This window comes from Lemur catta, chromosome X, assembly GCF_020740605.2.
Source record: "Lemur catta isolate mLemCat1 chromosome X, mLemCat1.pri, whole genome shotgun sequence".
NCBI classification, from domain to species: domain Eukaryota; kingdom Metazoa; phylum Chordata; class Mammalia; order Primates; family Lemuridae; genus Lemur; species Lemur catta.
Window position 1 is genome coordinate 10,362,996 of NC_059155.1, and position 15,474 is coordinate 10,378,469.

The following is a 15,474-nucleotide window of genomic DNA, read 5'->3' on the forward strand; positions in this document are numbered from 1 at the left end:
GATTTTCACTTTTTTGTGTCAATCAGAACATATTTCAGAGAGGAGTGGTAAAGAGCTATTTGTAAAAGCTAATCTCAGATTAAGAGGTTAGATGCTCAATTTTTGTTTAATAGAATTCCTTGGGCAATAAGGCAATGTATAAAAATAAGACATTTAGTAAAAAATAAAATGTGTACTGATTGCATAATTAAAAAAGTTTTCCGACTCTTTTTGCAGTGTGCTTTCAGATCATTCTATTTTATTTTGTAATTACCCTTACGCTACCATACACACATCCCTTCTAGGTTGCCCAAGAGTTATATAACACATATGGTACTTAAAAGGTAGATTTATATTAATTTGCTTTTTAGAAGCATTTAAAATGCTTTAAGACAACTTCAACATGTGAATTCAGAGCTGTGAAATTAACATACAAATTTCAAGAGCTATGTGATAATCCCAATGTCAGGGGATAAAACAAAAGGAAAAAGTGACTGTATTTTTAGAGCATCAAATCACCTGTTCTACTTTCCAGCATCAAAGGCAAATGTCAACTCCTCAGCAGACAAGTAGGGGTAATAAAAAAAAGTGAGTAAATTTTGCCCTGTGTGATCCAGAAAGGCCACTAATAATCATAGCCTGATGTTTGAGTTTTAGCATCTCATCCTCACTAAAATATTGGCTCTATCTAGTGAGTGAACATTTTTGTTTCAATTGAAAATATATTTTAAAATGTTGTCAGCTTGGAAACTTTCCAGTCTGGTAGAAAATGAAAGGCTACTGGAGACTACATTAACCTTTCTTGTGCACACAGGTTCCAAATGGATGTAAAGTAGGAAAAATATCACCCCCCGTATACTTGACAAATGAATGGGTAGGCTATAATGCACTCTCTGAAATCTTCCGGAATGATTGGTTAATTCCCGCACCTGTCATTCAGCCACCTGAAGAGGATGGTGATTATGTTGAACTCTATGATGCCGGTGCTGATACTGATGGTGATAACGATGATGATACTCATGATGCTTATGAAGATACCTATGGCCTTGCCAATGGCAGTGATGACTTGGATAACCAGGTTTATCAGGCTAGTGATGTCTGTAAAGATTGTGATGATGATGACAACAATGATGATTGTGTTGATGACACAGACAATAATCGTGATGATGTGCCTAGTTGGCCAAGGTTGGTTTTTCTGGATTACTTGTACTATCCATGTTTTATAACTTGAGAACTATTTGCATCTTTGGTTTGTTTTCAAAATTTACTACCAAGAGGGTGAATAAATTTCACTTGCTTATTGCTAAATGGTTTGATTTTAAATAATAGATTTTAAATTGTTCCAATGTAGAGCATCTAATTTTGCATTATTTGTATACTTTTAAAATTAGCATTCAAATATTAATATTTATTAGTTTTTTAATAACTGGAATTGTCTAGATATTTCTGTTAAAATTAATGTCACCGAATCATCTTACCCTATAAAACCACAGTGATTGTGAGAAGTGGGGCAACAAAGGAAGTGTGCTACTTAATAACTGTCAGATGAAGCTCTGGTATTTGCAAACATAGCTATGCTTTTCTCCAACAGTTAAGATATCACCATGTGTATAATAAATTTAAGATAATATTTATCTGGTTAATTGATAGAGAAGTTACCAAGAGCTCTTTTTTTTTCCAACTGAAAAAAATCTACCAAGAATTCTGCTGTCAAATAAATTTACTTTTGGAATTGCCAAAGGCGCATTGGTTTAATGTCTCTTATGTAAAAAGAGGGCATTGAGACATTTTATTAAGCTTGATAATTTTAGCAACTAATTAAATGACTATCATAGTTTTATAAGATATGAGGTCTATATTACTGAACTTGTTGGTGAACTATTAGACCAATGGGATTCTATAGCAAAGTAGTCAATACACGTTAGAAAATCAGGGCAGCTTTTAAAATTAATACAAACTAGATATATTGCAGGAAGAATTATTTAAATGTCTTGTGGTTGAGCTTAAAATGTAAGCTTGATCATTCATGTCGCTATAAAGTTGCTAATGCATGAAGTAGCCTTATTATTTAAGGAAAAAAATGCATATTCTTGCTACTAACCTAACACATATACCTAACAAAGAATGCAAGTTCTCTTCCCTCTGCCATTCAAATGCAGCCAGAAAATTGACATCAGCTATGATATTAATTCAGTATTTAAGATTGACAGGCCATTGGGGCATTTTTATTGTCTATATCATACCAATAGTGTTCACATGTAGCCAAATAGCAAAGACATGTCTGGACATGGTAGATATATATGTAAGGCACATCCTAATTCGGTTACATTTACTTATTAACTTTCAAATGTGTTTTTATTGGGTGGCTTTCTTTCATTAATTGGAGCTTGTTATCAGGGAAAGCTATGGCCAAGATGGACGCTGGAAGCAAGACGGTATTGATGGAAATAATGGAAAAGAAGTCTACAGAGTCTATATAAGCCATAAAGCCAATAGAAGCCATGGAGCAAGTGCAGCCACTGGGAGCAGTGCTGCCATCGGAGACCAGGAAGGACATGAAGCCAGTATAGGCAGTGGAAGAAGAAGCAGCAGGGGTAATGGAGGTAAGGGAGTCAGTGGAACCAATGAAGAGAGCGGAGCACTTAAACTGAATAGAAGAGAAAATTGCTCAGAGACAGACCGTCCAGGATTGGAGAGACTTGCATCCTGGGACTTTGAACATCAACAGGAGGTAATGCACAAAGGAGTATGAACTCCTCTCGTTGTGAATGTGTTTCTTCATGTGACATGTAGCATTTCCAGCTGTTCCAAATATATTTTAACCTTATACCCCAAAGCTGCAAATATTTTTAATTATAGATGTATAGGTAGATCTTTACTACTTATAATTTGGATGGTTCCCATTTATTTCTAGGAACAAAAATCTCTTATTTGTTTGCCTTTATTACTCAGAACACATTTGAGGTAGAGTCTCTTAACACGTACAATTTAAAAAAATATTTTTAAAAATTTTAATTGGCACATAATTACATATTTATGGGTTACAGAGGGATATTTTAGAACATACAATGTATAGTGATTAAATCAGGGTATTTATTATAGCATATGCATTACCTCAAATATTTATCATTTCTTTGTGATGGGAACATTCAAAATCCTCTCTTCTAGCTATTTGAAAATATATAATAAATTATTGTTAACTACAGTTCCTCCTATTTAGCTGTAATTTTGTATCCTTTAAACAAACTCTCCCTGTCCCTTCTCCCCTGCCCTTCCAGGGCTCTAATTACCACTACTCTACTCTCTACTTATATGAGATCAACTGTTTTCACTTCTGCATGTAAGTGAGAACATGTATTCATCTTTCAGTCCCTGGCTTATTTCACTCAAATAATGTTCTCTAGGCTCATCCATGTTGCTGCAAATGACAAGATTTCATTACTTTTTATGGCTGAATAGTATTCCATTATGTATAAAAGCCACATTTTCTTTATCCATGTCTATTGACGGACACAAGCTGATTCCTTATCTTGGCTATTGTGAATAGTGCTGCAATAAACATGGGATGCTGCTATCTCTTCAGCTTACTGATTTCCTTTGCTTTGTATGTATATGCCCAGTTGTAGAACTGCTGGATCATATGGTAGTTCTAGTTGTAGCTTTTGGAGGAACCACAATACTGTTCTTCATTCCTACCAAATAGTTTACACTCCTACCAACAATATGTAAGAGTTCCCTTTTTTCCACATCCTCACCAACATTTGTTATACTTTTTACTTGATAATGGCCATTCTAACTGGGGTGAGATGATATCTCATTGTGGTTTTGATTTGTTTTTCCCTAATGATTAGTGACGTGTTGAACATTTTTTCATGTATTTGTTGGCCATTTGTATGTCTTCCTTTAAGAAACGTCTATTCAGATAATTTGCCCATTTTTAAATCAGATTATTTCTTTTTTTTTTCTGTTGAGTTGTTTTTGAGTTCCTTGTATATTCTGGATTGTAATCCCTTGTTGGAAGAATAGCTTACAATAAATTTCTCTCATTCTGCAGGTTGTCTCTTCACTCTGTTAATTGTTTCCTTTCCTGTGCATATGCTTTGTAGTTTGATATAATCCCATTTGTTTATTTTTGCTTTTGTTGGCTGTGCTTTTGAAATTCTATTCATAAAATCTTTTCCCAGACACAGACCAATGTCCTGAAGCATTTCCCATATGTTTTCCTATAGTGGTTTTATAGGTTCAGGTCTTACATATAAATCTTTAATCCATTTTGAGTTGATTTTTATATACAGTGAGAGATAGGGTTTGAGTGTCATTCTTCTGCATATGGATATCCAGTTTTCCTGGCATCCTTTGTTAAAGAGAATGTTTTTTCCCCAATGAGTATTTTTGGCACCTTTGTCAAAAATCAATTAGCTATAAATATGTGGATTTATTTCTAGGTTCTTTATTCCACTGGTCTGTGTGTCTGTTTTTGTGCCACTCCCATGCTGTTTTGGTTACTATAGTTCTGTAGTATATTTGGTAGTGTGTACCAGTAAATCTGGTGTGATGCCTCTTGCTTTGTTCTTTTGACTTAGGATTGCTTTGACTATTTGGGGTATTTTGTGGTTCCATATGAATTTTAGGATAGTGTTTTCTATTCCTGTGAAGGAATTCGTTGTATTTTCATAGGGATTTCATTGAAGCTGTAGATCACTTGGGATAATATGGTCATTTTAACAATATTAATTCTTCTACTCCATGAACACAGAATGCCTTTCCTCTTTTGTGTCCTTTTTGGTTTCCTTCATCAGTGTTTTGTAGTTTTCCTTGTGAGATCATTCACCTCCTTAGTTAAATTTATTTCTAGGTATTTTATTTTTTTGGTAGCTATTGCATATGCATTGGCCTTCATAATTTCTTTTTTTACCTAGTTTGTTGTTGGTGTATAGAAATGCTACTGATTTTTGTATGTTGATCTGTATCCTGCCACTTTACTGAATTTGTTTATCAGTTCTAAGAGTTTTTGGTGGAGTTTTTATGTTTTTCTATACATAATATTATGTCATTTTCAAAGACAATTTGACTTCCTCATTTCCAAGTTGGATATTCTTTTTGTTTTTCTCTTGTCTAATTGCTCTGCCTAGGATTTCCAGTAATATGTTGGATAAGAGTGGTGAGAGTGGGCATCCTTGTCTCATTCAAGTTCTTAGAGAAAAGACTTTCAGCTTTTCCCCATTCAATGTGATGGTTACTGTGAGTTTGAAATATATGGCCTTTATTGTGTTGAGATACATTCTTTCTATACCTAATTTGTTAGGAGTTATTATCACAAAGGAATGTTGAATTTTATCAAATGTTTTTTCTGCATCTCTTGAGATGATCATGTAGTTTTTGTCCTTCATTCTGTTGATGTGATGTATCACCTTTATTGATTTTCATGTTTTGAACCACTCTTGCATTCTTAGAATAAATATCACCCAATCATCATGTATAATATTTTTGATATGCTATTATATTTGGTTTGCTAGTATTTTGTTGAGGATTTTTGTGTCTATGTTCCTTAGAGATAATGGCCTGTAGTTTTCTTTTTTTGTTGTGTCCTTATCTAGTTTTGGTATCATGCTACCCTTGTAGAATGAGTTCAGAAGAATTCCCTTCCCTTCACATTTTTCAAATAGTTTGAAAAGAATTGATATTACTTCTTCTTTATACATTTTGGAGAATTTAGCAATGAAGCCATCCAGTTTTGGGCTTTTCTTTGTTGCGGGACTCTTTACTCATTATTCAGTCTCATTACTCATTATCGGTCTGTTTAGGTTTTGTATTTCTTCCTGGTTCAATCTTGAGAGGTTTCATATATCTAGGAATTTATCCATTTCCTCTGGGTTTTCCAATTTGTTGGCATATCGTTGTTCATAATAGTCTTTAAAGACTCTTTGTATTTTTGTGATATCAGTTGTGATGTCTCCTTTTTGTTTCTGATTTCTTTATTTATTGGGGTCTTCTCTTTTTTCCCTAGTTATTCTAGCTAATGGTTTGTCAATTTATCTTTTAATAAAACCAACTTTTTCTTTTGTTGATGTTTTGTATTGACTTTTTAGTCTTAATTTCATTTATTTGTGCTCTGATCTTTATTATTTCCTTCTACTAATTTTGAGTTCAGTTTTTTTTCTTGCTTTTCTATTTCCTTGAGATGCATCACTGTTTATTTGAAATCTTTCTACTTTTTTGATGTAGTCATCTACTGCCACAAACTTTTCTCTTGATACTGTTTTTGCTGTATCACATAAGTTTTGGTATGTTGTGTTTCTGTATCCATTTGTTTCAATGAATTTTTGAATTTCCTTCTTAATTTCTTCATTGACCCATTAGTTGTTGAGGAGCATGTTGTTTAATTTTCATGTATTTATACAGCTTCGGATGTTTCTCTGGTTATTGATTTCTAGTTTTATTCCATTTTGGTAAACAAAGATACTTGATATGATTTCAATTAAAAAAAAAATTTTGAGACTTATTTTGCGGCCTGACATATGGTCATTTCTGGAGAATGTTCCATGTGCTGATGAAAAGAATGTATATTCTACAGCTGTTAGATGAAATGTTCTTTAAATGTCTGTTAGGTCCATTTGATCTACGATGCAGTTCCAAGCCAGTGTTTCTTTGTTGATTTTCTGTTTAGAGTTGAAGACCACAAGTGTTATTGTGTTGGAGTCTGTCTTCTCTTTAGATCTAATAATATTCACTTTATGTATCTGGTACTCTTGTGTTGGGTCCAAATACATTTATAATTATTATATCCTCTTGCTGAATTGATCACTTTATCATCATGTAATCTCCTTCTTTGTCACTTTTTTACGTTTTTTGACTTAACATGGGTTTTATCTGATATAAGTAGAGCTACTCCTGCTTGCTTTTGGTTTCTGTTTGCATGGAATATCTTTTTCCATCCTTACATTTTAAGTCTGTGTGTCTTTACAAGTGAAGTGAGTTTCTTGTAGGCAGCATATAGTTAACTCTTGTTTTTTTTTATCTGTTCATACAATCTGTTATGTTTTAACCACAGAATTTAATCCATTTACATTCAAGGTTATTATTTATAGGTGAGTACTTTCTCCTGTCATTTGATTAATAATATTCTGGTTGTTTTGTATATCCTTTCTTCGTCTCTTATTGTTTAACTTTATGGTTAAGGTAGCTTTCTGTAGTGATAAGGTCTGATTCCTTTTTCTCCTTTCTGTATCTGCTCTACTGGTTTGTTTTATAATTTCACATGTTTTCATGATGATCGTTATTGTTTTTTTGCTTTCTGATGTAGGACTCCCCTAAGCATTTCTTGAAAGTCTTGTCTAGTGGTAATGAAGTCCTTAATATTTGCTTGTATGGGAATTACTTTTTTTTCTCCTTCATTTCTGAAGGATGGCTTTGCTGAGTATAGTATTTTTGGCTTGTAGTCTTTTTTAACCACTTTAAATATGTCATTTCATTCTCTCCTGGCCTGTAAGGTTTCTGCTGAGAAATCTGCTGTTAATCTAATGGAAATTCCTTTATATGTGACTTGATGCTATTCTCTTGCTGTTTTTAGAATTTTCTCTTTGTCTTTGAGTTTTGACAATTTTATTATAATTTTCCTTGGAAAAGACTTTTTTAGGATGAATATATTTGCCACTCAAAGCAAGAATCATACCCCTAGGCCAAGAAGCCAACATGTAGGTTGAATATATTTGGTGATCTTTGAGCTTCCTGGATCTTGATGTTAATATCTCTCCCAAGACTTGGGAAGTTTCTGGCTATTATTTCATTTTAAAAGTTTTCTACTCCTTTTTTCATTTCTTCTTCTGGAACTCCTATCATGTCAAATTTTATTCTGTTAATGGTTTCCCATAAATCATGTAGGATTTCTTCATTGTTTTTTTTAATTTTTTAATTATATATATTTTTGGTCTGCCTGCATTATTTCAAAACTCTTGTCTTCAAGTTCAGAAATCCTTTCTTCTGTTTGGTTTTGTCAGTTGATGAAGCTCTCAATGGTATTTATTATTTCATTCATTGAATTTTTCAGCTCTAAGATTTTTGTTTTGCTCTTTTTTATGATATCTATACCTTTGTTGAATTTCTCATTCAGATCACAAATTGTTTCCTCATTTAATTGATTGACTATCTGTGTTCTCTTATATCTCACTGAGTTTCTTTAAGATCATTATTTTGAATTTTTCTGACACTTAATATGTTTCCTTTTGGGGGAAGTTGTTACTGGAGAGTTATCACAGTGTCTTCTGGCCCCCAGAGCATGGTGCACCCCAGCAGTGGCTCTAGTTTCAATATAGCACCAGGCTGCAGCAGCTTGGGTCATTGTGGGGGGTGAAGTACACAATTTTTGCTCTTAATCTGGAGCAATGCAGCCACGTGAATTTCTGGAACATGCCCATACTGGGCTCAGGGCTTGAGGACTGTGAGATTCTCCTGTAGCAAGGATTTCAGGTGTCTGTTATGGCAATTAGGGTTGATGGAGGACTTCTGCTTACCTTTTCCCTACAAGGAGAAGTCCCTCTTGGCTCCAAGCTGATCCTGACGGGGGAGATGGGACAACAAAAGCAGGACTCCTTTTTCTCCTCCCTATACTGCATCCTGGACTTCCATGCCATACGGAGACCTTGCCACTTTCTCACTGCACTCCAGCGCTCTCCCTCAGACACTTTGGTCAAATTTTAGCTGCTTATTCATTATTTTGGTTCATTTTTGTAAGAGGGACAAGCACCAGTCACTTCAAATCAGCCATCTTGCTGAAGTCACTCCAAGAAGAGCCAATTTTTTGTTTCTGGGGAGTTTTTGTTTTATTGTGGTAAAATACACATAACATAAAATTTACCATTTCAACCATTTTAAGTGTACAAATCAGTTGCATTTAGTACATTCGCAGTGTTCTGCAACCATCACTACTATCCATGTCCAGAATATTTTATCATCCCAAACAATTATACAATCAATTCCCAGTTTCCCCTCTGCCAACCCCTGGTAACCTCTATTCTCCTTTCTGTTTAGATACCTTATACAAGTGTAATTATACAATATTTGTCTTTTTATGTCTCGCTTATTTTACTTAGCATGTTTTCAAAGTTTATCCATGTTGTAGCATGTATTAGAATTTCATTCCTTTTTAAGGCTAAATAATATTCCATCTTATGTATGCCACATTTTGTTTATTCATTCATCTGTTGATGGGAACTTGAGTTCTATCCACCTTTTGGTTATTGAAAATAATTCTGCTGTAAACATTGGTGTACAAATATCTGTTTGAGTCCCTGTGTTCAGCTCTTTTGTGTGTATACCTAGGAGTGGCATTGCTGTGTCATGTAGTAAGTATGCTTAACTTTTTCAGAAACTTTTCACATGTACAATTTTAATTGAAGTAATATACTCTGTTTAGACAATGATTTTGTCATTCAAAAAATGTTTATTGACTTTATAAATAGGTTTGAAATACTCAAGTAGCTCACAGATGCTAAAGCAATAGGAATTGTCACAGAGAAGATTTGCTGGAGCATGTGATATTTGAACTAATTCTTGACAAATGGGGAGTATCTGAATATCTGAAAACACAGGTGGAACTCCAGACAAAGGAAAGATCATGCCAATCCACTTTTCCAGCCTATTGTCCTTTCACACAAACTGGCTTTGAAGATGTCATGCTCTTTCATTAGTGTTCCTTGTATGAGCTGTTCCCTCTGTCTGGAAGGCTGCCCCTTCACCTCATCTCTACTTAGTGAATTAGTCATCTTTCATGATCCAACTCAAATATCATCTTTGACTTTCCAAGGCAGAATTGTGTACCCCTTCCACTGTGCTTGCAGAGATTTTGCCCATAGTTCCATTTATGACATTGTAGTTTAGTTATTTGTGTATTTGTTTGTCTGCTACACTAGATTATGAACTCTTAAAAGGAAGAAATTCTATCTAATCCACCCCTAATTATTTTTCTTCCAACTCACTCAACCTCAGGGTCTAACCTAGGACATGGCCTATGATAGGCGTACAATAATTATGAAAGAAATCAATAAAGGAAGAAAAAAAGAAAAAAAGGTAGAAGGACATTCCCTGAATGATTTCCAATGGGAAAGCAGTATAAGTGAGAAAATATCTATCTTTATTTCTCTATCTATCTGTCTATCTGTCTTAATTAAAGACATTAAAACAGAATGTCCCAACATAGGTTTCATAGCAACCCTGGGTATCTCTAGTTATCTTAAGAAATGTTTTAGAAATTTGTAGAGTGAATGGATCTTCCTTTCATTTTAATTTAAAAAGGACATGCTGCCATACCAGGCTTTTGTGGTTGGAAAGGTCATAAAAACCAGTCTTTGATGGGGCTGTACAACTCTCTTGCTGCCAAGAATCACTGTTTAGACACAAAGATCTTATCGACATACAAGCTTATAAAAATTAGTTGGTATGTTTTCCCACAGGATATGGCATTCCACATAAATTGTCACTTTTTGTGGCTTTTATCTTTTGAGTATCTTTACTGTAAGTTAATAGAAGCAGGGTAGGTTTTCAGTGAGGCAGGTTCACACTCTTGAATTTGTGTTGGTTGATTTTCCATCGTTTGCTCTGTCATTTGCAAATTCTCCCTGCAGGTTTTTCATGCTCCCGGTTTTGAGAAGGTACCTTAAAGCAGTGGAACAGATACCCTCACACTGTGCTTTTTAGTTTTTTCAAGAGGCTGTTTGGCATAGCATAGTTGAATGTATGCTTTGGAATCAAACAGGCTTTGGCTTCAAACTCAGGTTCCCCTACTTACTAGCACTATTACCTCGAATAAATTATTTAACTTTTCTAAACTTTAGTTTCCTTATAAGTAAATTGTAGATAATTACACTTATTTGTTGGGTTATGATAAGGATTCATGAAGATATGTAAATAAGATACCTAGCATAGTACTTGGTACATGGTAAAAATTCCACAAATGTTAGGCCCCATTTTGTACACTTGGGGACTTAAAGTTCCTTGCATTTTTCCTCTGATATCAGTGGTCTCAGTAATAGGTTAGTTCTGTCTCTTCTGATGAAATTGTTGAGTTTTTCTAGTAAATGTGGATTTTAGAAGAATGTAGATATTACAAATCTTGCATTTTCTTTTTCAAATTGCCCCTAGGAATATTTCTCCCACTGCCAACCTCCTAATAAAATAAAAATTGATTTTCAATCTTCTTTTAGGAGCCAGGTGGTAGAAGTGAGGCCTCAAATGCAGCACCCGATGATGGAAATGACAATAAGGACATATCAGAATTATCAATACAATCAGATTTTTCTGCCTTCCATTCGTCTCCTTCTAAAGGTTCTGGGAGGGTTACTGATGCTGACTTTGCCAGTGCCACCTGTGAGTGTGCTTAATATAATCTCTAAATGCTGCTGTCTGTTCACATATTAAATAGTATTTAACCACTGGTTCATGATCAGATAGGAATCAAATCATTCTGATTTTTAGTTGACAAAAATTCAGGTTGATATATGCTTTTAAAAAAGTCTACTCTTTGCTGAATATTTATGGTACCTAAATTTGAGCTACCATTGAGAAATTGAGTCCCTTATCTGGATTTTTTGTGTGTTCTAATCACAGTAACTTAAAATATATTCGTATTCAGCAATGTATTTTAACCATCAGAATTTGTGTTATCTGATGGTTTAAAAATTGCTAAAATAATAAATGAAAATTAAATACAATGAAGGAAAAGGAATTTTTCTAAGCTGTGTCTCAATTGTAGAAACACTCAAGCACATATGGTTTGCAGACTTGAAATTTCTCTCAGTATCTTCCCCGTATTTCTTTGCAGTATGTTCTGGATTCGAGGAAGTGCCTGAGGAATCACCTAAGCAACCCTCTGAAGTCAATGTTAACCCACTTTATGCAACCACTGAGTGTAAGAAACCACTAATCCACATGTATGAGAAGGAATTTACTTCTGAAATCTGCTGTGGTTCTTTGTGGGGTGAGTTTGATTTCCTAAAAGTGAGTTGTTTTTTCAAAGAATATATTTTCATCTATGTAGGTTTCATAGGTTTCTATGAAAATCATAGATATAAAACATTTGTTTACTATTACCAAATCATTAATTAAAATAAAAATGTATTTACCTTAATTTGCTCAGAATTGGTTTTGCTGATTTTTTTTTCACTCAATGCAGTTTGATGTTTGAATTGGTGTCCCCACCTTTTTATTCCATGTTTTTTAACCTGAATTAACTTGGCTAACATATAAAACTAGACTAGGTTATAGTTATTTGAAAATTTAAGCTTAGTATTTTTAATTTAGGGTAGTGTTCAGCATATGATACCTAATAAGATATTACAAGAAAGATTTTTGCAGAATCGTGTTTTTGAAAGTCTTGAAAATTTGTAAAGTTCCCTTTATTAATATAATGTCTTAACTTTGGTAGACATTTTTCAGTCATTTGTTTCATAAGAATTATAACCACATTGGTAATGCTGAGACAATATTTTACCCGAAGCCCATCTGAATCATAAATGAAACAGAATAAATGAATGCAAGGATGCAGAAATCCAAAGTAAATGCCAACCTCTGACTTGCAATTTCATAGATTTTGCTTAATGTTTGAGGAAACAAGGGACAGAGTTTTAAATTAAAAATAGAACAGGGTAGCAGAGATTATAATTATATGGATTCTTTAGGAAAAAACATATGATCTCAAAGTTTTGCTAATTTAATGTACCAGAGAACAAGAAAGCATAAATACTTCAGTCGGGCAACTACCCAGAAATGTAGTTAATGTCTAATAACTGGTCTTTATAACTTGTGATTTTATATTTTGAAAAATGAAAGATTTTAATTAAAAAATGACCACACTTTGCCCTCCCTCCCTGAGTCCCTTGTGAGAAGAAGGTGTAGTTTCTAAACCTGCCATTGGCTATGAATTAGAGAACTGGTAAAGGATAGAGTGGGAAAATGAAAGCAAGCAGAAACACTTGTCTTTTCTCCTTATACCCCCAGAGCACAAGTAGCCTCCAAGTGAAATGAAGACTCTGAAGTTTTCTCCTCTGCTACATAACTTGGCTGATTATTTCCTATATCAGTTTATGGGTAAAAGCTGCCACAGTAGTTTGAATTATAATTTAACCTTAGTTTTATCTTCTGTTTCAGTTCTCTTATTTGGTGTTTGTGCTTATATTTGAACAAACTGAACCAGCCAACAAATAAAAGAGAGTGTATAAATTTAGACACATGTAGGATAGGAACTGTAAAAATTTTAATGTATGTGTGAACATAGACTCATCCAATATAAAAACAATTATTTACATATAGTTATCTCAAAAGCATTAAAATCTTTAGTTACGGTTAGAAATGAGAAATGAACTGAATTGATTGATCTCTTTGTATGTGCTAGACTAAGGATGTTTAATGGTAATTTTCAAAAAGGTTGATTCATTCTGATAAAGTTTGGGCCACTACTAAAGGGTATGTAAAAAGATATATATAAAGTCCTATTTGTGAGATGGCACACCAGAAACCAGCCAGTGGAATATTGCCAGAGGAAATTATCTTCTATATTTTCCTGTATTAAAATGAAATTTATTCTGTTGGTAGAGTCCAAGGTTAGCATTAGCCTATAATAAGTCACCTTTACATAGATCAGCACACCAGAATAGCAAAAATAGTTACATAAATGCAGTTACAAAAAATAATCTGGGCCGGGCGCGGTGGCTGACGCCTGTAATCCTAGGACTCTGGGAGGCCGAGGCGGGTGGATCGCTCGAGGTCAGGATTCAAGACCAGCCTGAGCAAGAGCGAGACCCTGTCTCTACTAAAAATAGAAAGAAATGATTTGGACAGCTAAAAAATATATATAGAAAAAATTAGCCGGGCATGGTGGCGCATGCCTGTAGTCCCAGCTACTTGGGAGGCTGAGGCAGTAGGATCACTTAAGCCCAGGAGTTTGAGGTTGCTGTGAGCTAGGCTGACGCCACGGCACTCACTCTAGCCAGGCAACAGAGTGAGACTCTGTCTCAAAAAAAAAAAAAAATCTGAGCTAATATAGCACTTTTCTTTTTATGTATGAACAGGAGTCAATTTGCTGTTGGGAACCCGATCTAATCTGTATCTGATGGACAGAAGTGGGAAAGCAAACATTATTAAACTTATAAAGCGAAGACCATTCCGCCAGATTCAAGTCGTAGAGCCACTCAATTTGCTGATTACCATCTCAGGTTTGTTTAAGAACTAAAATTAGCTGAGTAATTATGCAGATTAATTAGGCTGCAAACTGGGTTAAAGACTTTCTCAGGTGAAAGTGTTCCTAGTAGAACACCTTAAATATAACCTTTAATTGGGACACCAGATTTTCCTACTTGTATTTTCTTATCTATTTACAATTTAAACTGACTTCCTTCGATTGTAATGAATCTGACCTAGGTCAGTGATGGGAAAAAACACACCATTTGCATCCTTGCAGGTTCTTTCCAGAATAGCCTCCTAGAACTTCACAGCTCTAATTCTCATTCATTCATACATGCAAGATCACACCAACATCCACCAAATACCTTTCTTGTGTTGTGTTACAAGGAACGAAGAACAAAGTGTACAATAATCAGATTAAAAAGAGACTTGTCCCTGGCACAGCCTATCGTAGGGGCCCACAGATAGAGTTAGTAACAAGAATAGATCCCCTAAAGACCTCTACACTTTTCCCACACCATAGTTGAATTTCTTAGTTTTGATCAGTCAGAGCCTGAACCTTTGAATACCAGAGATCAAATAAATGAGGGTTAAAAGTGATTGTGATTACTAAGCAGGGCTTAATATCAGGAAAGCACTAGTATTAAAGCTGACTGTAGACAAAAGATGACTGACAAAAGGAGAGGAAAAGAAAAAACTAATACAGTTTGGTGATTGAATAAAATGATGCTAATCACAGTCATTTATATGAGCTTATATATTTTTATAAAAATATATATGTATAATTCATGTGCAGACTGCCATATTGCACACTAATGATGTATATTCCTAAAATGATTAACTTTGCATTAAGTTTTGGTTATAGGAGAAAACCCTTTATAAGTATATGCTCAGACTTCATGAATTTTTTTATCATGTTTTATGGTAATTGTTTTATAACTGAGATACACAGAAGTAATATTTATTTTTTGAAAACATCTGGGTGGCTTAGAGACTATATATCTGGATAACAGACTTTTTACTTTTTATCCAGCTTTCTGTAACCCAAATATGCCCTTCTTTAATACTCGAGCTTCTCTCAAATGTGGATTGTTTTTACATCAAATAGTACTGAGAACCTCAATATAGGAGGATGCTTAATAGTTTGAAGGACAAATTTACTTTACCATTTAAGAAGAGAATGGTCATAGACATAGATATCTGTACCCTAGTACTGCTTCAAAAATGTTGTGTAAAAACTTATCAATCACTTAAATAAGAATCTTATTGTTGGTCCTAGAAATCTTGAAATAGTAAATCCTAAAAGTGACAGAGAAAAAGGAA

At 34.2% G+C, this 15,474-nt stretch overlaps 1 protein-coding gene across 1 annotated transcript in view; it reads left to right on the top strand.

The window, feature by feature from the left end:
• Positions 1–15,474, top strand: part of NRK (Nik related kinase) — a gene marked incomplete at its 5' end in the record, with an annotated part of 58,333 nt that overhangs the window by 24,699 nt on the left and 18,160 nt on the right. The window contains 5 exons of the mRNA XM_045537807.1: positions 794–1,164; positions 2,377–2,710; positions 11,178–11,340; positions 11,795–11,950; positions 14,040–14,183. Of these exons, the coding sequence (XP_045393763.1) occupies positions 794–1,164; positions 2,377–2,710; positions 11,178–11,340; positions 11,795–11,950; positions 14,040–14,183 (1,168 nt within the window). The remainder of the gene's footprint in view (positions 1–793; positions 1,165–2,376; positions 2,711–11,177; positions 11,341–11,794; positions 11,951–14,039; positions 14,184–15,474) is intronic.